Genomic DNA, 26,466 nt, shown 5'->3' with positions numbered 1-26,466 from the left:
TGAAGCAATTTCAAAAGCTATGACAAAAGTTAACTATTTGAGCAATGAAGAAGGAACAATCCCAACGATGTTCTCAAATTACTCAGAGATTCAACTTAGAAAAAAATCAGTTTAACGCTCAGTTAAAAAGCACGAGGGATGCTTCTAAGAATTGTCCATAAATCATGATCTAAATAAAGATTAGTTTAGCTACTTACTCCGAGATTTTTCTCAGCTTCTTCGCCGAGAATATCGGAATAAAATCCTCGCTGTTTGATTTCGGGATATTTCTGTCCGTTAACTGCTGTCGCAGCAGCTGTGTGTGTCGACGATGCAGACGTTCGATTGGCTGAAAATGGAAGGCCTCCATGCGAACTCCTCGACCTTGACATCATCGTTAGATCCTATATCAGTAGAAATTAATATCATACTTCATTTGCGATTTAGGAAATAGAAAAAACAATACGAAATAAATCGATAAAAAGGTCAAAGAAATTATGCTAACAGTGATGAGGTTGCAAAAGTTTTTATTCTAATGACCTAGAATTTGCATATTTCCCACGCATTCTGCCTATGCTAGGATTCAAACATAATGGCATCGCGAAACTTTGCCACGGCAAGAAACCCGTGCCCGGTTAGCCCAAGTGCGCAGCTCTTCGCCCACTGCGCTAGAACAACTTTTACAATTCAGGCTCTTCATGTCACCAGGTTCGATTCCGTGCTAAGAGAGGATGTTCCGGCTTGTGTAAGGCTTACAGGAAAATCTTTTTCTACAAGGCATATCAATGTTCACAGGCCTGTGCCGGATAGGCATAAAATGAATGCTCTTTAAAAACTTGGGTGGATTTTCAATTCATCGATTAGGCTATAAACCTAGGCCCCTACAAAAAGCTACTAGAACTCTGCTTCTAATGTCTATTTATTAATTGATGAGACCTGTTTTTCTGGGATATTTTGCTTACTTTTTGGGGTACATACCTCATTTATGTCTTAACAGAATGCCAAAAATCGCGGACAACAACTGAATATCCGATATATTTCCAGTTCTGTACCAATTAGATGGATTGGCAAAAAGACTCCAGTTGAATGAGAGAGAAAATCCTCCATTTTGTCAAATTTCTTGGATTTGAACATTGTTACCATGCCTACGCCACCCTGATTTAGTTGTTGAGACCCCACAAGAAAAATAACTTCATTTCGTAGGCATGGTGACAATGTAAAAATTCAAGAAATTTCACAAAATGGAGGATTTTCTCTCTCAATCAATTGGACTTAAGGAGTCTTTTTGCCAATCCATCTAATCGGTACAGAACTGGAAATATATCGGATATTCAGTTGTTGCCCGCGATTTTTGGCATTCTGTTAAGACATAAATGAGGTATGTACCCCAAAAAGTAAGCAAAATATCCCAGAAAAACAGGTCTCATCCATTAATAAATAGACATTAGTCTCTAGGGCAGGGGTGGATCCAGCGGGGACCTACCACAATGGTTGCCCACCACAAGAAAGGGCAATGAAAATGAACAGGAAAGCAAGCACCGAAGAAAGCAAAAAAGAATATAAGGAATCTGGAATTTTGAAGAAGGGCACATTGCGCAAGCTCTTCTTTCTAATGCACCGCCGCTTGGGAGCTTTTAAACCTAAATTCAATCAAATAATGTGCCGACAACACTGTCAATTTCAGTGTTGTTTGCCCAGCATTCAAAAGCACTAGCATGCAGTGAACTCATGTGGCTGCAGCAGGTGGAAAGGGCAATATTGACAATGCCCTCCCAGGGCAAAAGGGATGAAATAATAGGGCCTACATTTACAATGAAACTAAGAAAAGCATGCATTGGCATTGCCTTTGTGACATTGACAGTATATCAAAAATCATTCCCATTTATCTTACTCTGAAATCCCTTCCTGCCATTCCTGCGGCTAGAAGAAGTAATGAAGCGGCGATTTAATTTAAAATAAATAAAATCTTAGTTTGTATTGATTTGGTGGTTGTTAGTTTTTGTACGGGATATTTTAGATTTCTAGCGGAAATCGCATAATAAACAGACCTTGTGCAGTCGAGTATTATTCTCTATATCATAATTCGGAGATCGGCGATAATTCCGTAGCTACACAATCGACAGGAGTCAGTTTTCGCACTTTCTTCAAAGTTTTTCTCACGAGCGGTTGAAAGCGTTTATCCTGGTTGCTAGGCTACGTATTTGAGAGCCCCAGCACGAAACGCCGTAAAATCCCGAACTTCTAAAGATGAAAAATGATTTGATGATTTTATATTTCAGTTGATCGAACTTAATTTTTAGCTACATCAAATTGGAATTTATTCGATCGGAACGTTATTTTTGACTGTAAAAAAATTCTCAACGTTTCATCTGCGGTTGTTGTTGAGGAATATTCGTCGATATCCTCTTCATTCGATGAATACATTCATAAGATCGAAGGTTTATTAATTTTTCAATTCAAAATACTTAGAGATGGTTTAGTATTTTAATAGTGGGTTTTATCAGAGTAACACGCATGTCACAGAAGGAATAACGATTTCTCTACCGGGTCTCAACCGTCAAGTGCTGTCCCTAAAAGTAAAACATTGACGGTGAAACTGTGAACTAAATTATTACTCGCATACCACAGTTAGCAGCTGGTTGTGTATCGAATTAGTTTTCGTATTGCCCGTCCATGTTATACGTAGCGGCAGCACTTGACAGTCTGGCACTCACTTAACGGCGGGCCGGGGTCCATAAATTATTTAATTCTACAAAACATCCGCAATTCGTTTGTTGTTAGCTTTACGTCGTTAAGTTTCCAAAAACTAACCTTACTGAATTGTTCATTTGTCCTCAGAGAACTATTTCTTGATATCAATCAACGCGTTAGTACTATTTAACACTTGGGTAGACCACTCATGAGGACAACTTTCAGGCAAATTGAAAATCTATATAGTAGATTTACTTGTGAATATTTCTAATACTATGATTTATTGCAAATTTAAATTTATTGCAAAAACTCTAAGATATGGTTAGGCCTAAGGCACATTCATCAAATAACATACTGGAATTCAACTCGGATAAAACCACTGCACGTTTGATAAATCGCTTCACGAATCTATACATTATCACTCGCAGTAACTCTCAACGCCAAGGCGGACCGACAAACGACAAAAGCCCAGGTTCGAGATCCAAGACTGAGCTTTTTATCAACTACCAGTATGCCGAACACAATACAGTCGTTATTAAAGCTGTATAATGCTTTCTACGATATTCTCAGATAGGTCGCGCGATGAAGGTTTTCTGGAGTTGTGGTTCGTGTTACCGTGTTGTTGATTGGAGCCTGGGCTGAAGCGACTGACGATGAAGTAACTGATGACTCAGTTCCGGTTCATATAAACAATTTCCATTTGCGGGCCTGAAAGTTACTTTTAGCAGGTTGATTATAACAGTGGAATTTTGCAAACGTTAGTTTGTTATAAAAAGAGCTTTGCAAAGACGGGGACTTGGATATGAGACGCTCGATTCTTCAAGAACTCTGTGTTTTCATGAGAGAAACCTCTCATCTAGTTTATCAAAGATAAACCCACTGACTTATACAGTTAATAATGCAGCTACTGCGGTTGGAGGATTAACTACAAACATTAATCGTGAATTTATCTCAAAGATTTACTTCAAAGGAATTATTATCGTCATGTTCTGTGATAATATCCCAATATGCCCATACGATATTACTGTTACTGTAAACAGGAATTATACACAGAATTCACTGCAAGTTTGATTAATGCCCCATAGATAAGGATTATTATATGTAAACTATAAATGTGGCTGTCTGTAAAGAAGACATTATCGTTATAGACACCAACCATACAACTTCACATGTGAAACTGAAAGAAAACAGCAAAACAGGTAAAACTTAAAGAAACAGCAAAAGAGATTCTTCCGTGGTTATTTTTTAGTAGTTAAGCGTGAAAGTCACACACCGGAATTTACGAGATAAGATTTTGAAGCTTTTCGATTACGTGATGTACATGATCTACGCCATAACAGTTTCGTAAAATTCCAGTGCGGGACTTTCTACTCTTCCACAACTGACACTTATTTAGGAGGGTTTTTTATTCGACTGATAGTTTGTTACCTTAGATTTCATATGATCGCCTCGATTTCATTGTGAACAGTATTTCCTTCTGAATTAATCTGAATCAATTGGTTTCGCCATTGCGATATCTTTCGTGAACCAATGCAATGGTGAATCGTCACTCCACGCCGACGCGGACCGACACAAGCCCCCCCGGCTAGAGATCCAAAACTACCAGCTACACCCATTGCCCGATCGTTATTAGAGCCGTATAATTTTTTCTATGAAATCCCCAAATAGGTGGCGCGATGGAGGCCTTCTGGTGTTTCGTTTTTGTTGCCGTGTTTATTGGAGCCTGGGCTGAAGAGACTGTCGATGATAATGACGAAATATCCGATGTTGTGAAAAGGATAATGCATCCTCGGCACCAAGGTATTGACCTCGTCCGGCGTGGATCAAACGTCCATCCCTCGGGCTATCGACGCTCGTCCTGTCCCTGTCCTCCTTTTTGCGACTGTGGGCATTTCCCACGGTGGTAAATAAATCCACATTAAACAGCAACAATTTTTTGTCTCAATTTCTGACTATTTCAATCACAGGATTTAATTCATTGAACCATTTCTATCTTATGACTGCCAAAGATTCAAGTCCTGGATTTGTAGACCGGTTGCAAAGTAACTACTTCACGACGATGCGGACCGACAAAAGCCCAGGTCCAAGATCAAAGACTAGGAGATTTTTAACCACTGGGTATGAACACTATACATTGAAGCTATATAATGTTTTCTACGATAGTTTCTCAAATAGGTGGCTCGATTAAGGTTTTATGGAGTGCGATTCTTGTTGTCGTGTTATAAATTGGAGCCTGGGCTGAAGTGACTGATGATGAAGTAACTGATGACTCATTTCCGGTTCATATAAATAATGTCCATCCGGCCTGAAAGTTACTTTTAAAAGGTTATAACAGTGGCATTTTCAAACGTTAGTTCATGAGTAAAAAAAGAGCTTTGCAAAGACCAAGACTTTGATAAGACGCTCGATTTTTCAAGAACTCTTTGTTTTCATGAGGGAAACCTCTCATCTAGTTTATCATAGATAAACCCACTGATTTACAGTTAAAAACATTGTATCAAATAACGCAGCTGCTGCTGTTGGAGGATTAACTACTAATCTTGAATTTATCTCAAAGATTAACTTCAAACGAATTATTGTCGTCATGTTCTATGATGATACCCAATATGCCCATACGATATTACTGTTACTCTCGTAAACAGGAATTGTACACAGAAAACACTGCAAGTTTTATCAATGGCCCAATAGATATACGGATTATCATGTAACTGTATAAATGTGGCTGTCTGTAATGAAGACGATATCGTCATAGACACCAACCATACAACTTAACACGTGAAACTTTAAGAAACAGCAAAACAGGTAAAACTTTAAGAAACAGCAAAACAGGTAAAACTTTAAGAAACAGCAAAACAGGTAAAACTTCAAGAAACAGCAAAACAGGTAAAACTTTAAGAAACAGCAAAACATGTTAAACTTAAAGGGACGACAAGGTAAAGCTAAAGAACCAACAGAGCGGGTAAAAGTTTAAGAAACAGCAAATTCATTTCATTTTGAATTATTCGTCGTTGTGATATCTTGCGTGTTCATTATGAAGCAATGGCTAAAGGGAGCGGTGTAGGCGGGTGATTAGAGCCTCGTTGCCTCTCTTCACCCTCGAGTAAATGGGTACCTGGCCGCCTAGTAGTTGCTCGGATGTTACTTCTCCCCAGGGAGAGATGATGACTGATACAATGGATTAGAATTATAGGCTGGGGGTAATAATATCAATTTGTAGCGCCTTTAAACAAGACTGTTATTAGAGCCGTATAATGTTTGCTATGACATTCTCAAATAGGTGGCGCGATGAAGGCTTTCTGTTGTTTCGTTCTTGTTGCCATGTTGTTAATTGGAGCCTGGGCTGAAGAGACTGATGATGATGAAATACCTGCTGTTGTGAAAAGGACAATGCATCCTCGGCACCAAGGTCTTGACCACGTCCAGCGTGGGTCAAACGTACATTCCTCGGGCTATCGACGCTCGTCCTGTTCGTGTCCTCCTACTTGTGAATGTGGGATTTTCCCGCGGTGGTGAATAAATGGACATTAAACATTAATAATTTGTGATTAACAATTTTTGGTCTCAATTTCTGACTATTTTAATCACAGGATTCAATTCATTAAACCATTTCTATCATCGACTACCGAAGATTTTGATCCCGGACTTGTAGTTCGGTTGCAAAATAACTAATCTACGACGAGACGTACCGAAAAAAGCCCAGGACCGAGATTGAAGGACTACGAGCTTTCTAACTACCGGGTATGCATTTTGAAGGTGGTGCGATGAAGGTTTTCTGGAGTTCGGTACTTGTAGCCGTGTTGGAGCCCGGGCTGAAGTGACTGATGATGAAGTTACTATGACTGCTGGCCACCAAGGTCATGGCCTCGTCCGCCGTGGATCAGACGTTCATGCATTCCACAAGCAGTACCTCTTGTCCTCCTAATTGTGCCGAGTGGTAAATAAATTTGAACATTGAACGTTTTATTCAAATCTCAATTTCTCACTTAAGTGCCTTCAATCATAGGATTCAATTCATTGAACCACGTCTGTCCTTTGATAGTACTGCCAACAATTCTAGTCCCGGATTTGTAGTCCGGTCGCAAATTAACTACTCCACGAGGATGGTGGACCGCAAGTTAAATGTTAAAAAAGAAATTTCCGATCCACTCAAATGAAGACCCCAAAAGGCCGCCCCGTGTGATGTTATGAAAAATCCGCCAATACCAATGACCCGAACATAGCATAAACACTACGGTATCACTGGCTGGCCGCTGTCGTTTCAACGTACGTAGTTTTTAAATATGGGAATACTGATTACAGTAAAACCAACACAAAGGAATGGACTTTGATTAGTTTCACCAGATAGCTTGATGAAATGAATAAATTCAATCATAGAAGTGTTAGCGAAATGATTAGAAGTGGGTGTAACGTGGGGTAATCAGTGAGTAGCGGGTTAATCGGGCTGGCGCGCGCTCACTTACTACTGCAGCTACTAGGAATGAGTACCGACTTCTATCGCTTGCCAAGGTTCCATTCACAAGTTCATTGAGTTCGAATCCTGGTTTTGAATGAGTGCACTGCATCCGAGTCGGCATTATCATTGTCCAGCTTCAGTAAAGAAGTGACCTATATATTCCAATTTTGTTCTAATTTAAAAAGACAAGGCTGGCCTCAGCTGGAGTTTTCAATACGTGCACTACCGAAGCAGCAGCGAACAATCGATATATCAGTACGGTACTGTGTGGGAGCTCGTGCTGCATCAGTAGTACGGTTCTACTATATGGACAGTAGATGGATGAACTGAACTGAAATACATGTAGCCGGAGGAGTCTTCGGAGGAGTCCTGGAAATTATGGATCCTACTTCAGGTAGGGCCATTGACCATTTTTCCTTAAATGGTTTGATAAATAATTTTGACATCTGAAATCACGTTTGAAAAACTCATTTATTCAAAAAATCGGACTAGGATTAGTGCCTAAGTGATAATACGAAAAAAATATGATCCATTTGCTCATTGATTGTGGCCTTGAATACGGGCCGCAGTTGGAAAATGGAAACATCTTTTCCTGTCATGTACTATACTGTATTTTCCATCTCTATAGGCTGTGCCCTGTATATTTCATTTCTAATCATGTGCTATTCTTTTGGTATCGTATTGTTATATGAATTAGGCCATACTAACGCGTATTCACTAGACTAGACGTCCATGATTTAGGTTAAGTAAATAGCCATTCCGAATTTGTCCTCTCGCGCGATAATCGCGACGAATTATGACACCGTACTTTCTACCTGCTTTCTTCCTTCAAAGCGATTGTATAAAATAATATAAATCTGCAAGCTTTTTGAAAATGATCTTTTGTCTTATTGCTTTTTTTCATAGCTTCGAGATTTTGCTCTACGAGGTACATTCTTGCTTACGTTGGTTTTTTCGGCTTTATGGGTGCGTACGCCTTGCGATTCAACATGAGCGTGGCCATAGTCTGCATGGTGAAAACTGATGATGTCGCGGCAAATGGAACTGACGCTTACCGGTATAAAACCAGTGACGATAAATGTAACCCTGACAATTCAACCATCTCGCGCACATTTGTGAGTAGGCTATTTCCATTCCAATATGAATAACGAAATATGCCAAAATAGAGTATCTGCTAAAGAAATTTCACGCTTGTAGATACATTTTGAAAAAGAATTGATTTTAATTTAAAAATTACTTGAAACATTTCGGGTAGTTCCCTTATCCTTCTTCAATCTAAGAATATGTCTGAAATAAATACCGGTACACAGTAAATATAGTCAATATGAAATATACGAGACTCTAATCGCTGCTAATAGTTAAGTTATAGGGGTTAGAGTGCTGATATATCTTTTAGAAAGGGATTTGATCAGAGTGAGTCACATTATCAAAGCGCATTTAGGCCTAACTGTCTTTTTGACAGGTTGTTGATGAATAGCATTTAAGCATTTATGTAGTTGACCTTCCAGTCTTGACCAATGTTCTCTGTATTAATCATACATAATTGTCACAATGATACGACGGCCAAGAGGAGAGAACAGTAGTTCTACTCAGTATAAAGTTAAAAAGTCACAATATGAAACAAAAAAGAAAAAGACAATTCGATGCTCCTGTACACATTTTGCAATCCGTACTGCGATGCTGCACATGCTTCCAATGTCACCTTCAATTACAATCTGAATCGGTTGATTAAATCCGGAAATCCACCGTTACTTATTTGCCTATATACGTATAGACACCGTATTTGATTCATTTCTAGGAAGGAGAATTCGACTGGGACCGTCAAACCCAGGGTTGGGTGCTATCGTCCTTTTTTTGGGGATACATAATAACGCAGATTCCCGCCGGATGGATTGGTGACCGATTCGGCAGTAAAATCGTTTTCGGAGTTGGAGTTACGTTGGCGTCTGTTGCTACTATACTGTTACCCATAGCCGCGCGTGGACACGTTTATGCCGTCATTTTCCTTCGATTTGTTATGGGTTTATCTACGGTAATCGTAAAATGAAGGCATTTTGCTCAAAAGCTACTGGAATTTCTAGCGAACGATAATTCATAAGGTTTAACAAGAGTTTCCATGTCTCCATGTATAGAATAACGGTGCACCAAGGATTCGAATTATTGTTTGGTTATGTTGTTCAGCTATTTCGAGGACTGGACGAATTCCTAATTTCTAACATTTCGTTTTCTCTGCAGGGTGTAATATTTCCGGCTATGCACGGACTTTGGGCGAGATGGGCTCCTGTTCAAGAACGGACGACACTGATGGCATTAACTTATTCAGGTTTGAATAAATCATATGATATTATGCTATGATATGATTCATTTTCACGTAAGATTTTTACGTTTTTAAGTTATGAATAAACAGTACAGACATTGTAATTTGATTATATTAAATATCAACCTTTTTTGATGAATTTGAAGTCATTTACGTTAATTAAGATCGACAATCTTTAGCATTTAAAGTTAGATTTTGTTTCAATCCTTAGGTACTATGGTTGGCAACATATTCGCCTTTTTCATATCAGGTATTCTTTGCCAATACGTGGGATGGTCATCAATTTTCTACGTTATAGGTAAGATGACAACGGAAAGCATACATTATGCGTGTGCAGTTGTAATGTTCACGCGGATGATCAATGTTAATTCCCTTCTTAACGCCGTTTACTTCTCGAAACAATCTTTTTTGCGGAGCAAGCTATAATTAACTTTGTAGGTGGATTAATTCTAATGTGGAGTATATTGTGGTTTACTCTCGTGTACGATTCGCCAGAACTCCATCCTAGAATTAGTCCTGCTGAGCGATCTTTCATTCTCGCCAATACATCGCAGGCTGTCAGATCAAAGGTTTGAAAATTACGTAGGCTTTTCCTCTGAATATTTGGGAGGTTATCCGACCATCCAACAACGTCCAACAACGTCCAACAACGTCCAAACATTAATTATCTGTGATTCTGCTAGAACTAGACCATCAATTGACGTAAAATTGGAAGAAAATTTATCGAATACTAGTACCGGAAATCTTATCGGTTTATGGTCGTCATTGGTGAAACGAACTGTTTTAGTGTCTATTTTTCGATACATGTTCACAATATGTAAAACATCACGATTGAAGTTACTATCCGTGTTGCGACGATAATATTAAGAGAATCCCACAGTAATGAAGAAAAATAAAGTCCGAAAATGTTTTTTTGAGCTAGTGTTGTTTATTCAACGTTTCGTCTATATCCAAATAGTCATCTTCAGGAATACTGTACAATATTTTGTAGACTTGCAAAATTCCTTGGGTGGCATCACTGAAATCTGGCCCCATGTGGGCGATATTAGCAGCCCATGTATGCAGTGATTGGGGCGGCTATACGATGATGACTAGTCTGCCTACGTACATGAACGACGTTCTGTATTTTGATATCAAACAGGTAAAAATGTCTGCATTTTATGATAATCAAAATGTTTTTTTACTTCGTCTTCTCGTTCCTTTCGACTCATGTTCGAATGTTTTTTCTTTATATTTCAAATCTGCAGCATCTAGATCCGTTAAAGATCTGGGTCTGCTTTATAGACTGGTATCAACTTTAACCGGGGGTTAACTCAATTAGAAATTAGCCTCTGTGTTAAAGTTAATACCAGTCTATGAGACCGGCCCCTGATATATGGTAATTCTGTTTTCCATCATCGCATTCACAAAATCTCGAAAATTTCAGAATGGAATTTACAACGCGTTACCATACATAGGAAAGTTTCTTATCACCATTTTCGGTGGAGAAGTTGCCGATGCGATGAGAAAGCGATATTCCACGACGGCTGTTCGAAAGTTTTTTCAAATAACTGGTACATGTATAAACTTAAACGGAACATTGCTTTTTTCCATTCAATTACGTTACTTATTCTCTCATCAATTCCGGTTTTCTTTCTTCAGCTTTTCTGATACCGACTGCATTTACCGTAGCCACCGGATACTTAGAATGTACTCAGCCTGTTTTGGCTGTGACTTTCCTAGTTATAGCCGTCACGTTTAGCGCGTTAAGTAGATGCGCATTTACGGTTAATCACGTGGATATTGCACCCAGGTAACGGGTAGAAATAGTAAAAGTCTTTGATAATGCCACTAGTTGGGCCCAATGAAAAACATGGCGTTATAAAGAATGACATATTCATTGAATTTGAGTATATATATGCTAAATCTATGTATATAATTCATGATGTAGATTTGCTGGAATGTTCTTCGGTGTGAGCAACAGCGTTGCGACTATACCTGGTATGCTAGCGCCCATTGCCGCTGCACAGATCACTTACGACGTGAGTCCTAATCTCCTGGGGCCAGTTGCACAGTCGTGACTTAAGTCCAAAAATGGTCTTAAATCTTAAGACTGGTCTCAAGTTGTTAGATTGGCTATAGAACTAAGTTGGTCTTAGACTGGTCTTAAGTCTAAGCCATGACTATGCAACTGGCCCCTGTACATACAATACTGCTGGACCTATACGATTTTGATATTAATTTGATCATTTTTGCGGATCATTTCAGCGGTCACGAGAGAGCTGGTTAATCGTGTTCTACATATGCGCAGCGTTTTATTTGTTCGGCGCGATCGTTTACGCCATTTTTGCTTCGGGCGTCGAACAAGAATGGGCCAAGGTCGAAGTCGACGACCGGCAAGATGACGAAACTCGCGCCGCTTTGACGAAGAGCAAGACCGCGGAATCTGTTATTTGTTAATTCAATATTTTTCGTAATTAGATTTTACCTCAGTGATCTCGTATTAATTTTGAATACGTGTAATGTATAATCAATCTTAAACATCTCTCACACGTGTTATCTATATTTTGTACAGTTAAATAAAAATACCAAAGCACCGGAATTTTATCTTATCAATGAGAGTGCCATTGGACCATAATTAGGGCTAAAAAAGTGATACCTTGTTTCTCCATTTTGATGAGCTTTAAAGTTGACCCGAACGCCTATCCACCCTGTACTTTTTTTACGAATCATGATCAAGCCAAAGAGTAACAGACCCGGCAGCAGCTTTTAGAAATGATCTGATTACAAATTTTTATTGCGGTTTACAAAATGACCCGGCTGATTAGGAGAAACAACATGTCAAATATAAGCCTTAATGGCGTACTCGGTCGCCTACCATCGCGCGTTGATCGGCCGAGAACGGAGGTCGACTGGCCGGCCCGGCGGTTTGACGGCGCGCGCGCAAAAAAAATAGAGAAAAGCGACTAAGTCGAGCCAGCCAGCCAGTCAGGCGGGCATTTATCGGGTCGGGCCGGGTCCGCCCGCCCGCCCGCCGCTAGCTCGATAAACGCTCGCTAAGAATTTACGTGAAACCACTGCTTAAGGCAGTCATTTCGGCGTTAGTTTCGTAACCACCCCACTCGACTTGACTGACTGACTGACTTGAGAAATAATACCTCTTCCACTGACAGTTCCTTGTTCCTTCCTCATTACGAAAAAGAATACTCGAGATATGAGAGATGTAATTAAAAAAAAATTTATTTACACGAGAATTTAATTACAAGTTCATTTATGGCTCATGGCGGCGACGTACGCAGTAGAATTCTTCTGTAGCGCGTGTGTGCTGTGACGGGTAAGGTGTTTATCAAGTCGAGTCACCATCTTCGTACATAACGGGCACTGACGATATTTCATGGCCGAGTTTTCTCTTTTTGTTACGTCGTACGCGCAGCGATCCTCTCGGGTGTGTACGGCGCTCAGGTGCCGCGTCACGTTGACTTTGAACTCCCCGCAGACGGGGCAACGTTTTCGTTTTCGGATTCGTTTTGGTTTCACTCGCGCGTCCTCCTCGGTCGACGGTATCTGAAAAGAAAATTGAACGACGAATTCAGATTATAATGCCTATAAAAATGCTCTTTTCTGTAGCCGGTCGAAAAGCGAGAACACTTACGTCCGACGCGGCGTCGATATCGAACAACTGCAACTCTTGCTGCTCCACCTCGTCCTGCTCGGTCTTCGGTATTTTCAATATAGATGGAGGCTCTGGTTTCGACGCCAGCGGCACAGGCTGCGGTCGACGGTTCGGTGTCGACGGGTGACCCGGTTCCATCGTCGCTGCTTATTTCTACGTAAACGATCTGCCGAGTTGAAGGTCTGAATACGTCGCTCCAGGATTATATATATACCCCTGAGCGGTAGCGAATACGCCGAGTCGCAAATTCGTTATTGGCTACCCGAGACGCGGGTTATTGGCTACCCGTGACGGAGCCGATAACGTTGTTATATATAGGCTACCCGAGACGCGGGTAGCCATTAACACCCGACACGCGGGTAGCCAATGACGTTGTTAACGTTGTTATTTATATATAACAACGTTATTGGCTACCCGCGTCTCGGGTAGTATAAAAACTGCATTTGAAAATGCATATATATATATATATATATATATATATATATATATATATATATATATATATATATATATATATATATATATATATATATATATATATATATATATATATATATATATATATATATATATATATATATATATATATATATATTATTATATCCGAATTATAGAGTTATGAATGATAGTTTAAATGGTCCTAGGTCAAATTTACCAAATATTTTATAGGAATTAAGTGAAAATCCGCATTGAAAAATCCGAGTTAAGCGAGTTCTACTGTAAAATGGACGAAGGAAAACAAGATGAACTCCGGATACAAGCATATACCAAAAGCAGTATTTGCTTTGATTTTATTAAAGCGGAATTACTGGAGTTTCGGTGACACCTCGACGACGACGTCGACGCGGACGAGCGACTGGTCTGTATCGGGGAGACGAGCCGCCGGAAAAACACGGTCGAAATGAACGGGTGAAGAAACTTCGAACGCGACTCGTAAACCGATTCAAACGATATCGTCGTAGCAAACGACTTTGTTGCCTACGGTGTTGTTGTCGCATTCGTGAAATCTCAAGCAGCTCTCCAGCTTCTGAAAAATAAAGCAACATGTATTTATGGTGGCTAATAAGGGCCAAAAGAAATATCTATTGAAAAAAATAATCTCATCCTTGAACTATTTTTACTCATGTTAATATTTCGAAGGGATTTAATTTTTCATAGCGGAATTATTTTCACTTGCGAATATTTTTCAATGGAATTTATCTTTGTGACGAAATTATTTTAATATTTCGATGGAAATTTATATCTTATGACGAAATTATTTTTTCTCAAGTAATATTTTTACGGTCCTAATCGGCCACCATATGTATTCAAATATTCCACGAAATTCTTAAAACAGAAGTTAATTTTCTGTCTGTCGCACGAGGTAACAAGCATTTCCTGCTGTACTCATTAAAAGCAGTTGCAAGAATCAAAGATATTTTTCTGCATTAGAGGTACATGTACATATTGTATGAAACTATTGCATGACAACTATTACCGTAAGGAATAAGAAGGCAATTGCTGAGTGCATTGTTCGATGTTAATTTGCAACGTGTTCTTGTTTTCGATGCAGATAAATCGGCCGTGGCTTCACCTTCTTCGTTGGAACTGCTGCCCGCAAGTTCACTGGCAACTGTGGTTACGTAATCATCAGGAGATATGCAATTTATAATTCTCGCCGTCGTATGATTGTTTGTTCCATCCACACCTTGATCAGGGCATATCTTATCGCGACAGCCGTGTTTCCTGGTTACGCTATCCCGCGCTCCGCCCCCTGATTCCGCTTCGCTCCTCTCCGTACTCCGCTCCACTATTCGAAGGTTACCGTGTTTCCTGATAGATTTTGCACGACTTTTACTTTCTTCCGCACAAGGTTGTTTATTAACCTTTGCTTTCGACGCGACGTCGTTTTTTGGACGTGTCTGACCGGATGGTTCTACTACCCCAATTTGCATTTCACATTTTTTCGAATGTTCCTTACGCAAATGGCAATCTGCTGTCTGTATATCATGGAATGACGGATAAAGATAGAATACAGAGTGGTCTACTGAAATGAGAATATCAAGAATTATATGAATTCAAATATTGTTTGATGTGTAAACGTATTTCTTGCCTCGTTTAAGTCAACTTAACTCGGCCTTTTCGAACTAATAACCCTCGTTAGAAAGCGTCTCAGACTTCGCTCAATTTGTCCGTTACTACAAGGGGATATATCTACATTACCATATAACGTGTCATTGTTCCAGGGCAAAACGACCAGTTGGGATAGTGTTCCATCGAATGATAGTATTCTGTTGGCTCGTTCCTCCCACCTTACACGTCCAGATTCTTCAGCTACCATCTTGCATTCTAACTGTTCATGTGTCGCATCCACCTGTACAACGGCCATCCACCAGTTCTCCATAAGACGTTTTGTCTTAAGTCCCTTTTTATAATTCCAATTGCCGAGTTCATTACTATTTCCAACCACGGATATATTCCCATCTCCGGATATCGCATAATGAGTGACAAATACCACCATAGTCGATGTTTTATTATTATTATTATTCCCATGACTGTTAATTTCATCAGCTATATCTCTGATTATACCTAGAAGAAATAATAAAGAAACCAAGTCAATTTAAGTACATATAAATCTTAATATTTTTTCTGTAGCGATACTTTCCATAGGAATTGTATAACAAACAATACTTACTGGATTTGATAGCCCAACCGTTACCCAAAATGATACATTCCCTCGTTGGTGGTACCGATCTCGATGTGGTTGTGTGTGGATATTTGGCCATCATCCTGCCATAACAACGGTTGCTCCGTTTATTTTCGTATCCATGGTGAAATTTTAGGAAAAGGTAGTAATATGCAATTAATATTAGTCAATAAAAAAAGAAATTTATTTTTCATTTACTATACAATTTTACAAATGTCGATGCTGTATTTGTTTAAGAAATTGTGCGTCTTTTTCTGTAGGTTTTTCGACAATGTCTTCTTGATTTTCGGCAACCCTGGAATTTTGTATTTTCCACATCTGTTCCTTGTCTTTATCGAGTTCTTCAACGACCCTTTCCCAGTTCGACAGATTTTTCCTAGAGAATATAATACCTTCCGTATAGTGATTCAATACTTATCTATTACTCAAGTATTTTATATGCTTCGGATAATTCTGCATGTATTCTATTTGAACAATGCTTACTAGGTTAAAGAAAAATTAAGCCTTGTCTCTACTAATCGGCCGGGTCACTTTTTTGTAAACCGCAATAAAATTTATAATCAGTCAATTTTTATTACTGGCATGGATAAATTTTAGCTTGATCATGATTTAACAAAAATATTCATGTACGGGCCTTTATTTATGTATAGCTCTACAGAAAGAGAAACAAGGTATCAATTTTATTTATAGCCTGACCTTAGGCCAAATAAAATCTGCGTACCTGCATCCGTCGAGCATCGGTTTGGTTTGCGGGAAAATATGGTACAACGATTTGTATCCGGGCAAACAGACGAATTTCACAAATCCCACCTACGTATTTGAAGACACAGAAAATAAGAAATTGAATAATACTTAATAACTACAATGGAGTCTCGTTAATACAACGAACTTCATAGGACCAGAAAATCAGGGGCCAGTTGCTCAAAAGTTGGTTAGAGTTAACCAGTGGATAGTTGACATAGTCACAATTAAATGTTCAATGTTATCATGGTATCTATCCGCCAGTTATCTTTATCCAACCTTTGAACAACTGGCCCCTTTCGTTATAACCGATAGTTATACCATTATATCAAGTATAAAATTGTTTGTAATTTTCCCATTTTGGATGATATTCTAGGTTTGTAATGACCGACAAATCGTTATATCCGAGGTTGTTAAAACGAGGTTCCACTGTATCAACTAAAACAAACATAATTTCTAACGAGTTACGGGTAATCTCTCGATATTTCGAAGGCACCTGATCTTTAGGCATATCTGCGTAATTCTTTCGGTCCATCATCGGAAGCGGATCTAAACCATGCCGCCGTTCCTCGTCTCCCTAAATTCGATATTAGACTACTTTATCAATTGATATGTTATGTACGGTACATTGAAGTTCCAACTCAAATAATAGCTCAAATTTGACAAGGAATAGATTATAGATTATTTATGAAATCGTGGTATTAGTATCGTCGAATCAATAGATATTGAAATATTACAATGGAATTAAATAGCTTGCATTTTTTACAATCAGGGTCCAGTTTTGCTAAAAGCATCGATAGTGAGGAAGTTAATCTGGGAACCGTAAGTTTCATAACTCAGAATGAAATGGATTCAATGAAGAAATTAAGAGTTAATCCTTTTTTGTGAAAGTGGGGTCCAGTATATTGATAATAAAAATATTAATATTATTACCTGGGCATAGAATTCTTCGTAAATTGCTTTGACAGTTTCCTGTTCAATTTCCCAAGATTTGCACACATTACTCAAATCACACATCGTCATCATGAGAGCTTTGATGTGCGGCCTAAAATGGTGGAAACAGACAATCAAGGCCCGGGCTATATTAGTCTAGAGTATTTTCGTGAGAAAAGATATCGGTACCATTACGTCCGCGTTGGTACCAATATATGAAGGCTTGTCGTACGGTCGTTTTGTGCACGTAGTTATTGCCTATTACGGAGTCGGGCGTAGGTGTAATTTCAGAAATTATTCTGTCTCATTTGGGAGGCATGAATATCCACGGGTTACCACCAGCGAAAACAACCATCAGGCTAATCAATTGGTCATAGAATTCATAATGATCTTCGAACTGCTCACAACTCAAGGATGGCTTTGCCGCTCCTCGTGTGACCACGGTATATATTGAACATTAAGTTTCGGGAATTCGTCGCTTTGATCAAAGCAGTAATTGCTGTCGTGTTAGAGTATTTTATGGACTGGGACTGCTGGAAAGGAAGGGTCATGATTAAATTACCTCTGTTCAGATGAAGCGATGTCTAGTGTTCCGTCATCTATATGCTTGGAGACGGCTTTGTGATTAGCGAAATACAAAGCCAAATCCGTGGCAATAATAGCGCTGCGTATGTTATCTAAAACTTGTCTGTATTCCTCGACTCCGAGGTGTCCAAATATGTCGTGGTCTTCTTGCTATTTTTACAGACGAAGAAGCGAGAATTTAAATTGACCATACATTTTAGAAGATTCGATCCGCCGAAACATTTTTTACATCTACTACTACTTCTGCTCTAAATATGACATATCATATGAAATACCTGAAGTATGGTCACTGTCATGTTAAAGTGGTGTTGTTCCATCACGGAAGTTCCGTACAACGCCGCCAAGGGAGTTTGTAACTTTTGCATGAACGCGTTATTGTAACCGCGGTGATCGAGGTCGTGGCAAATGCAGGCAATGAAAAGGGCTTGCTCCTACGGGAAATGAAAAGTGGTAATCATGAGGTAAATGGCGGAAAAGAAAGAATTTGTTCTTAAAGAGGCGGACTTATGTCTGGCAACGCATTGCTTCACTGCAGCATCCCCAGATGCCGCTATGCTCATCGTTAACGGATTTTTTCACGCGCAAGCACGAACCATCAATGGCAATCAACGGAGTGCCTCATAAGGTGCTGCCGCTATGCTCATCGTTAGCGGCTTTCTTACTACACCAATAAATAAGCTGCACGTTGATAACCAATTCAATTTGTTTATTCAAACATGTGTTGTTCTTAATACGATATAACATGCATATCACATTTGCCCTTTTTACAAATTTGCAGAATTGAGAGAGTAATGCCAGAATGGATGTATGAAATAAGCTGAGCAGCACCTTATGGTAGCCCGCAGGTCGAGCGGACTGCCCATGATCGTCACTCCCGGTCTCAATGCTGCTTGCAACTGAAAGAAACTCAATGCAAAAGTTGCTGAAGATCGATTCCGACCGATTACAACCGGTCGCATCCAGTTGCAAGCAGTCGCAGGTCGACCTAAGCCCATCTGATGCACCTAGGCATTCATAAAACCTACGGAGGTGACACGGTGAAAAATGTTTCTTCTTCGATATCATGTGCCCAACACTGCGGTTTCAGACTACCGCGTTGAGTGTGCTTCCGTGGAAAGTTATAGGCGGAAACTTTGTGAAAAAGGCTCGTTACAGTAACATGAAAATTACGTATGATAATTTTGTGGCAGTGTCGAGGCAATGAAAATAGCTGAGGCCTATATTCCCGCGGGAAATGGAAAGTAATTTCGAATCCCACGAAATCAGAGAATGTACACTCAAGTGCCCCAGAAATAGTTACATTTTATTAGTTCAGGCTTATTAAGACGTCGCAATTCGTCAAATAAATAAGATGCTGTATTCCTGGTTTTATCATCGATTTTGGAGCTTGATTAATCGTTTTATTTAACGGCGTGAAATTAAGGATCATAAAAAGCACCACGTGAATAATCTGGAAACGTGGCTTTAGTTCCGTAATAAAACTGATTACAGGTCACATAAAGCTAAGTAAGCTTAGGTAAATAACCTACGACTCGATCAGATCGTCGTAAGAACAGCGGTAGTATACACGTGACCGCTAATTTCCATTTCGTTTGTCTCACGATCTAAAGCGCACTTCGGTTATCGGAGTTAGTCGACTATGGTCGAACTAAAGACGGGCGTAGGTCGGCCTTGCGACGCAACGCGATCGTCGCGTTGCGTCACAAGTGGCCGCGCAAGTCGGTTGCGATGCGGTTGTCAGCGACTGTGTGCGATTAGTTGCTGCCAGTCGCAACAGCACGCAGGTCGGTAACGACGGACGCGTCGCAGAAAGAAGAACATGTGCGACTCATTGCGACTGGCGTCGCTGGCAGTCGCAACCTGTCGCTGGCAGTCGCAAGGTAGCGTAGGTCGGCGAGTCGTTACGACGCGATCGTCGCTGGCGGTCGCAGTGAGTCGCAAGCCGTCGCAAGGCCGACCTACGCCCGCCTTAAGTGAAACCGAATGTCGGTTAGTCGGAACTATGTAACGGAAATGGTCGACAACGCGATTGAGCGCGGTCGCTGTTGTTCGGACCTATTTCCAAGATGGCCGACACTGTGAAATACGTTACGAACGAACTATAGTGCGTTCGGTTATTAGTTCCGACCACTTGTCGACAAGCGACGAACAGGTCGACTACGGTTCAATCATCGCCGATTCGAAAAGTCATGCGATGCAACAAATCGTCGCTGATTGGCTACGACGATCTGACCGGGTCGTAGAAAATCTTCTATCCTTGGAGTAATCAGACTGATTACTCCAAGTTCGATCCTTGCGATTCGGCTTACGATCGGTCTTCGATCAATCTGTTTCGGTCGTAAGTGAAAATCTAAAATCGCAGACTCGCCTCCTTCCGACCCGATGCAGACGATCGGATTAACTGAGTTAGGCATAATGCAGTTCGAACAGGGATACAGTATAATTAATAAAACGATTTTTTCACCAACAACGGCAGTAAAAAACCCCCATCCCCAACCAATAAAAATCCGATGTCTGGAAATTGTAAAATATTACTTCTAGCATGGTGAATGCTCCCGGTATTTGTTGGACGATCCAGTACATAGAATGCGTGACCGCGAATGCGTGGTGCCAGTTGTGATACGTCACAGGTCTGTAATTCTTCCTAACCGTCAAACAGAATCGGGCGAACTTGTTCATATTGAAGCTGCAATCGAATTAACATTTTCATTATTAATTACACGGCCTGGTCGGGCATTCCGTACACATACGAGTACGACACGTAGTGACTATACACGAAAACGAAATTGAATTCTCGCCGAAATTATCCGATCCGAAATTCCTAGCACATTTCCATAGACAATGTCTCCCTCGGTTGGGTTTAATAGAATTACTGATGAAAAATGAGCTCTGAATATCTCATTCAACGCAAAAAGTTTCCTACGCAGCGGATAGGTCTCAAATTTTTCTCTAACGACACTGGTGGTACGCAGACGAGATGACGTTGCCAAACGATCTTGACATTTTGGTTAATACGACCCATGGGTCCTATTCGTTCGGAATTGGCGACGTTACGAATAAACCTTGTCGTTACAAAACTGACCTGACCATAGATCATGATATCTTGCATTTCATATGGCATTTCACAGACTGATTGATACGGTCCACGGCGAATTCGCGTATGTTCTATCAGTTCTATCTCATTGTTGCTATGGCAGCTACGAATTATCGCTAATAAGGTTAATTTTGAAAGTCGCCCTACGCGATCTCATAGACCGAGTTAACAACCGAAAATCGGGAGTGTACTCACTCGGCGGGGCTGAACAGACGTTTGGCCATGTGAAGGAACATTTGCGGTAACGCGGAATCGTGTTTAGTGCAGTAGAACGAAATGTCGTCGAAGTTTTCTGGCATATGTTTGAGCAAAGGTCGTTTTTTCAACTCGTCGTAGGTTTTCTCTCCGCTGTCTTTTATGTGATAGCTCAACTGTTCGAGTGCTACTTTATTTATAACCTGTTGATGTTGCATGGCGCTGTATATCTGATAGAAAATTCGAAAGGTGAAAATATTAAGCATTTCCATTACACAGAACGATACGTTTGATCTGGTGGTATATCTAAATTAAAGCGACCCGAGTAGGCGTCGTATTACCTTTGAATAATGCAGAGCAAGAGCGCAATAAACTGCAAAAGTTTTAAAAGCTGCTTCGTCTGTTTAAAAGAACGGATTTAAGGCTTGAATAGATGATGAAATCCAGTCTGGGAATTTACGAATGGTATTTTTTTTCTGTAGATAATTCAACGGGTGTGGTGCTATGTAGGGATAATTCAATAACCCGAACCCGAACCCGAGACGAACCTGCTTTATTGAAGTGCGGCGCCGATTTTTTATTTATCATTTGGACAACACCAATGACTGCACCTTTACTGACGATAGGCATGCACAGAATATTGTGCGTGGTGAATCCCGTTTTCAGATCGATATCTCTGTTAGAAATGCGAGAACAAACTCAATAATTTCCAATTCTATTCAGATACCGATATGAAATTCTAGATTTGTTATGCCAGAAGTGAAAATTGGATTTAGATGAAAAACCCATCAAGAAATGTTCAACCTGTTAAATCTGGAATCCGAATAAGCATTTTTTATGTTCAAAACTTCACCAGTTCTCGCAACGTATCCAGCAATGCCGCGGTCAATAGAAAATCTGTAAAAGAAACAAATTGAGTTTTCTTTCTTTAGCCCGATAGGTTAACCTTATTTTTTCACGCCGTAAAAACCGTAACAATAAGGTTTTATACATTGATATCTAGGGGGTTCTGTGGAGTCAATGTGCACTACGTCATCAATATTGGGGTATCAAAATAACAATTACAATTGTGAATTAATTTTGGAATTAATTTTGTAAAAAAATATATTTTACAACTCTTATTCTATTTTTGACAAATTATGATATTTTCGAGAGGATTTGTACGACATCATCAATGTATCGGGGCTAGACTGGTTGCCAATCAATTCAATTATAAAATTAACTTTATTGATCCTTAAAATGATATAATTGTATTATATTATCTATTGTCGACAATATCTAAGCAATATATATGTGCTGTTTTTCAAGGAGTCAATAAACTTTCAAGTTAGTTTCCTCATTGCAGTTTGTGCCTCACGAAAAGCAGTATGTGTAATGTAAGGTGTTTCATTGGCAAACAAATGTTGATATAGGCCTAATGAAACTAATTTTGTATCGGGTTACGAAATATTCGAGAGACTTTCGATCTGAAATCTCCTCGATTGTTTCGTAGCATAAGAATCTAGCCGTTTCGTTAGACGTATGACCTATACCTGATTTGTTCTTTTTTCGTATACACGGGTTGGTTTTCAGCATCAATGATCCCTTCGTCAAACAGATCAGCGTAGATCTCCTGTTTTTCTCGGTCGACCAGAAATAAAGAACAGCGATTCGCGCAAACCAGGTTCTTAGCAAACGTCTGGTGGAGAAACGAAATGTAAGCCAATTTTTTTTTTCATCTCGTATAGCAACAAAACCCAATGTGGATTACACTTTATCTGTGCAGCAACTGGACTACCGTATTTCCATTCTTTACGGATTAAGCCGATGGCTAAAAGGATATCACCGGTACGCGTAACGCTCACGTCTGAAAATGCTGCGTCTCCAAACGATTACGATAAGCAGGGGCGAGTTTTATAGACTGGCATTAACTTTGACCGAGGGCCTGGTTTTACAGACTGGTATTACCTTTGACCCGGGGGCTAACTCCACTCATTTCCAATTGAGTTAACCAGTCTATAAATCCGGCCCCAGTGGTTAACTCGCGTTCTCTACGTTGTAACGCTGTCTTCTACCATGATATAACGTTTTTACCTTTATTTGCATTTTATTCTATTCTATAGTAACTAATCGTTTTAAAAAAGGAATCGATGCTAATGAAAGTCCAACCAAAAGGCTCCTTTTTTCTAAGATGAACCACCAGTGAACAAAGTCTGAGGACTCCCCTGATCTCTAACGTAGTCATTGTGGGCTGAATTTTCCAACGATAGGATTTCCCGGAGGCAATGAATTAGATTTTTCGAATATAGAAATTACTGTATGATATACACGTAACGATTCTCTTCTAAATAGTCAAATACAGCTGCTCTTTGCCGGCAATCTTTATATGGGAATTCCTATGCGAATGACTAAGAGCATATCGTTTTGGATATCTGAGTTTCAAAATACGTCGTAGACCTACTAGTACATTGAATAGGTATCGTGTGATATTTGAGATATATCGGAAGCGAAATGTTTGAAAATTTGCTACATCATTGGCGAGTAAAGGTTACGTTGCTTTTAGAAGTAACATTGGGGACAAAAATATCTCTTGATTACGATGATACGCGAGACCATAATGCGATTAAATACGGGATTTCAGCTGCACGGATGCTATCGAGAAATATCACTGAGCTGGAACTTACCATAATCCTCCTGATCAAATTATCAATTACGATCATATCATCGAATATAATCCTACAAAATCGCAAAATTATTGTACTAAAACATTATTTCCGTAGGCTACCGTGTAGCAATTATTTTCAGACTACCTTGCAACGGTACGCGTATTACCTTGATATTTCCATCAAACAATCGTTTAGTTCTGTCTGTTTCATCAACATTTTATTCGCCTGGAAAAGATAACGTGGCATGACCTTTACGCAAACTGATCGACACACGTTTTAGGCTATAATCAGTTGATTAGCCGTCGTTATATTCATATTAGTTGAGAAGCACGCGGGGTTCCGTAACTATACATACCTGTATCTGATGAATAGCCACAGACGCCCAGCTCATCAATGCATTGGCGTACTGAAAGAATGGGGTATCTAAAAAAGCTGGATATCACGCCAGTATTTATAATATTGAATATTTTTGACTATTGTTATCTCATCAATTTCATTCACGGGATACCTCTAGCTGTATCAAATTTGGTACCATGGGATGAAAAACTGATATGATATGATGTATGATATGATGCAAGACAACTGTTCTCCTACACGAGAGCATCACGCCTAATGATGGCGCCAAAATGTTGCTTAAAGTATATACTCTGTTACTCAAGAACTTTACATCTTTGGCTGATTCATTGTGGGATTTCTCTCGTATATTCATCTTACACGGATATTGTGTATCATCTTACTATATAGAAATTTGTTTGTGTAGATTTGGCCAATGAATTTTAACCCCAGTGTTTAGCCCTCATCTTCAAAACAGAAAATTCACAAAATCATACCAGCGCCTTTTTAGCTATGCGTTTTCTTGAAACCGCTTACCTCCAAGTCATTAGCGGTGAAAGCTGGATTCCCTAGTTTCCGCGCGTATTCGAAAACCCCTGCAAACGACGAAATGAGAGACTCGTAGATTTTTGACGACGCGATAAATAACAGGGCGCAGCAGTGTTTCGACTCAAATAATACATTCTCAAACATCGTTAGAAAACATCTAGACGGTGTTTACCTACTAAATCGCCACCGAGAAATATGACAGGTATGCACAGCACAGATTGCCACATCATAACATCCGAAGCTAGTTCGCCGATAAAACGATCATCCTAAAAAAGAAATTATCTCCAGCGCCGTCGAAGCGTTCGGCGAATTGATATACAAATAATTCTTAATCATAATCGAATCGTGTGCGTTAATTCTCACGTTCAGGAGATCCGTAACGAGAATCGCTTTTTGAGTTTTTGCCGCGTGCACTGCGACGGTTGTGTCTGATCTGACTTTTTGATCATTTCCCCTGAATTGTATAGAAAATATTCGAGCAGGAAACTGATACGGAGGAATGGAAAAACAATTAATTTAGATGACTTAATACATACGTTATAGTCAAAACAACTTAATAAATTGATCATTAGGTAAGAGGAATGGAGTAGCAATTGATGTTGATTAGTCAATCTATACTTTATATTCAAAATAACTTAGTTACTCCAGGCCGGGGTGGATCCACAGGCCAATTTTGAAGGACTTCTCACATCCGAAAAGGGCACTTTGATGTCCAAAAAACAATAGGTGAACTTTCGCACTGAGGGGGCCAATTTTGATAAACTTATCACATTCTTAAAGGGTACTGCGATGTCCAAAAAGGCAATATTAGGTGTACTCATGCAATGAACGGCTAGTTTGATGAACTTGTTAAATCCCAAAAGGAAGCTTTGATGTCCAAAAAGCAATCTTAAGTGCACTCCCGCACTGAAATGCACCCATCATCTTTTTTGTGCAAGACAGGTCGCTCATTTTGAATAAGGAAGGTCAAAAATTTCATGGACTTGTACACGTCTCACAAGTACCCCTGGAGCCGCACCTGAACTTAGACTAATAAGCGCACATTCTCGCATTTCCAGATCATTGAGTGAAGAGCCCGGTCCTATTTAGTTATCAAAACTTAAATCTAAACAAAATGGGATATTTCGGTTGTGCGCCTCACTAAGTTTCGTCTTAGATATAATGATCTTCATAAAATGCTAAGAGCCTAACATTAATATGAAGATTTTTAAGTTATTTTGAATAACGCATTGGGTTACTGAAATTAATTACTACTCCACATTCCCCTGTATCGTAACGGAACCTGATTTGAAATTAATTTCGAATTAGTTCATTCTCAAATGATGTCTATCTCTAGTCTACGGAGGCTTTCTCTGGGGACATGAGATACAAACATATTTTTTCGGAATTAATTCTGACATAAAGCCCGCCGTACACGGCACCTGTTAGAAGTACGAATAGCTCATCGAGAGCCTCATCACGTGTAACCAACGAAATCTAGGATGAGAATTTTTGTAGATGCAACGAGCGACACGTCGATTCTTTTTGAGATTAGATTTCATGCAATTAAACGAGTATTTAGGAGAATATATTGGTAAAAAAACATGTAAGTTTAACCAGTTAATTTGTATTCT

The 26,466-nt window shown here is 39.6% G+C and overlaps 4 protein-coding genes across 4 annotated transcripts in view; 1 reads left to right on the top strand and 3 right to left on the bottom strand.

Moving 5' to 3' along the window:
- The window catches only part of LOC141901067 (dynein axonemal heavy chain 1-like), a 65,330-nt gene extending 63,228 nt beyond the window's left edge, over positions 1-2,102 (bottom strand). The window contains exons 1-2 of the mRNA XM_074788143.1: positions 2,028-2,102; positions 198-383 (exon numbers count right to left, since the gene is read on the bottom strand). Coding sequence (XP_074644244.1) covers positions 198-374 — 177 coding nt within the window. The 5' untranslated portion in view covers positions 375-383; positions 2,028-2,102. The remainder of the gene's footprint in view (positions 1-197; positions 384-2,027) is intronic.
- Positions 2,103-7,380: 5,278 nt separating this feature from the next.
- On the top strand, positions 7,381-11,960 carry LOC141914652 (sialin-like). Its single transcript, XM_074805908.1, has 11 exons — positions 7,381-7,517; positions 8,030-8,238; positions 8,922-9,155; positions 9,359-9,446; positions 9,652-9,738; positions 9,879-10,009; positions 10,432-10,581; positions 10,867-10,993; positions 11,082-11,232; positions 11,371-11,461; positions 11,688-11,960. Exons 1-11 carry the CDS (start codon positions 7,502-7,504, stop codon positions 11,877-11,879), a joined length of 1,476 nt encoding a protein of 491 aa, XP_074662009.1. The 5' UTR covers positions 7,381-7,501; the 3' UTR covers positions 11,880-11,960.
- A 713-nt stretch (positions 11,961-12,673) lies between these two features.
- LOC141911030 (uncharacterized) lies at positions 12,674-13,230 on the bottom strand. The gene is made up of 2 exons (XM_074802016.1): positions 13,072-13,230; positions 12,674-12,983 (listed from the first exon to the last, which is right to left on the bottom strand). Exons 1-2 carry the CDS (start codon positions 13,228-13,230, stop codon positions 12,687-12,689), a joined length of 456 nt encoding a protein of 151 aa, XP_074658117.1. The 3' UTR covers positions 12,674-12,686.
- A 2,755-nt stretch (positions 13,231-15,985) lies between these two features.
- LOC141910954 (cAMP and cAMP-inhibited cGMP 3',5'-cyclic phosphodiesterase 10A-like) lies at positions 15,986-25,080 on the bottom strand. The gene is made up of 17 exons (XM_074801892.1): positions 25,026-25,080; positions 24,842-24,900; positions 24,318-24,377; positions 24,138-24,196; positions 23,990-24,041; positions 22,859-23,004; positions 22,131-22,223; positions 21,875-22,002; positions 21,668-21,726; positions 21,327-21,556; positions 20,573-20,723; positions 18,313-18,468; positions 18,015-18,187; positions 17,453-17,564; positions 17,016-17,096; positions 16,500-16,588; positions 15,986-16,154 (listed from the first exon to the last, which is right to left on the bottom strand). The coding sequence occupies exons 1-17, from the start codon at positions 25,078-25,080 to the stop codon at positions 15,986-15,988; spliced, it is 1,872 nt and encodes a 623-aa protein (XP_074657993.1).
- Positions 25,081-26,466: the final 1,386 nt, after the last annotated feature.

Source organism: Tubulanus polymorphus, chromosome 1 (assembly GCF_964204645.1).
Source record: "Tubulanus polymorphus chromosome 1, tnTubPoly1.2, whole genome shotgun sequence".
NCBI classification, from domain to species: Eukaryota; Metazoa; Nemertea; class Palaeonemertea; order Tubulaniformes; family Tubulanidae; genus Tubulanus; species Tubulanus polymorphus.
The sequence above is the reverse complement of the archived record's forward strand: the minus strand, read 5'-3'. Positions and strand labels throughout refer to the sequence as shown.

Bases quoted from the DNA above. Each gene is read 5' to 3' on its own strand.
- LOC141910954 (XM_074801892.1), bottom strand. From the start codon at position 25,080: ATGTGGCAATCTGTGCTGTGCATACCTGTCATATTTCTCGGTGGCGAT. The intron at 24,901-25,025 runs GTAAACACCGTC...CGTCGTTTGCAG, and splicing joins TCTCGGTGGCGATTTAGTAG to GGGTTTTCGAATACGCGCGG. The intron at 16,589-17,015 runs GTGCCTTCGAAA...TCAAATACGTAG, and splicing joins CAGATATGCCTAAAGATCAG to GTGGGATTTGTGAAATTCGT.
- LOC141911030 (XM_074802016.1), bottom strand. From the start codon at position 13,230: ATGGAACCGGGTCACCCGTCGACACCGAACCGTCGACCGCAGCCTGTG. The intron at 12,984-13,071 runs GTAAGTGTTCTC...TTTTCTTTTCAG, and splicing joins ATATCGACGCCGCGTCGGAC to ATACCGTCGACCGAGGAGGA.
- LOC141914652 (XM_074805908.1), top strand. The intron at 9,447-9,651 runs GTTTGAATAAAT...TTCAATCCTTAG, and splicing joins GATGGCATTAACTTATTCAG to GTACTATGGTTGGCAACATA. The intron at 10,994-11,081 runs GTACATGTATAA...TTCTTTCTTCAG, and splicing joins AAAGTTTTTTCAAATAACTG to CTTTTCTGATACCGACTGCA.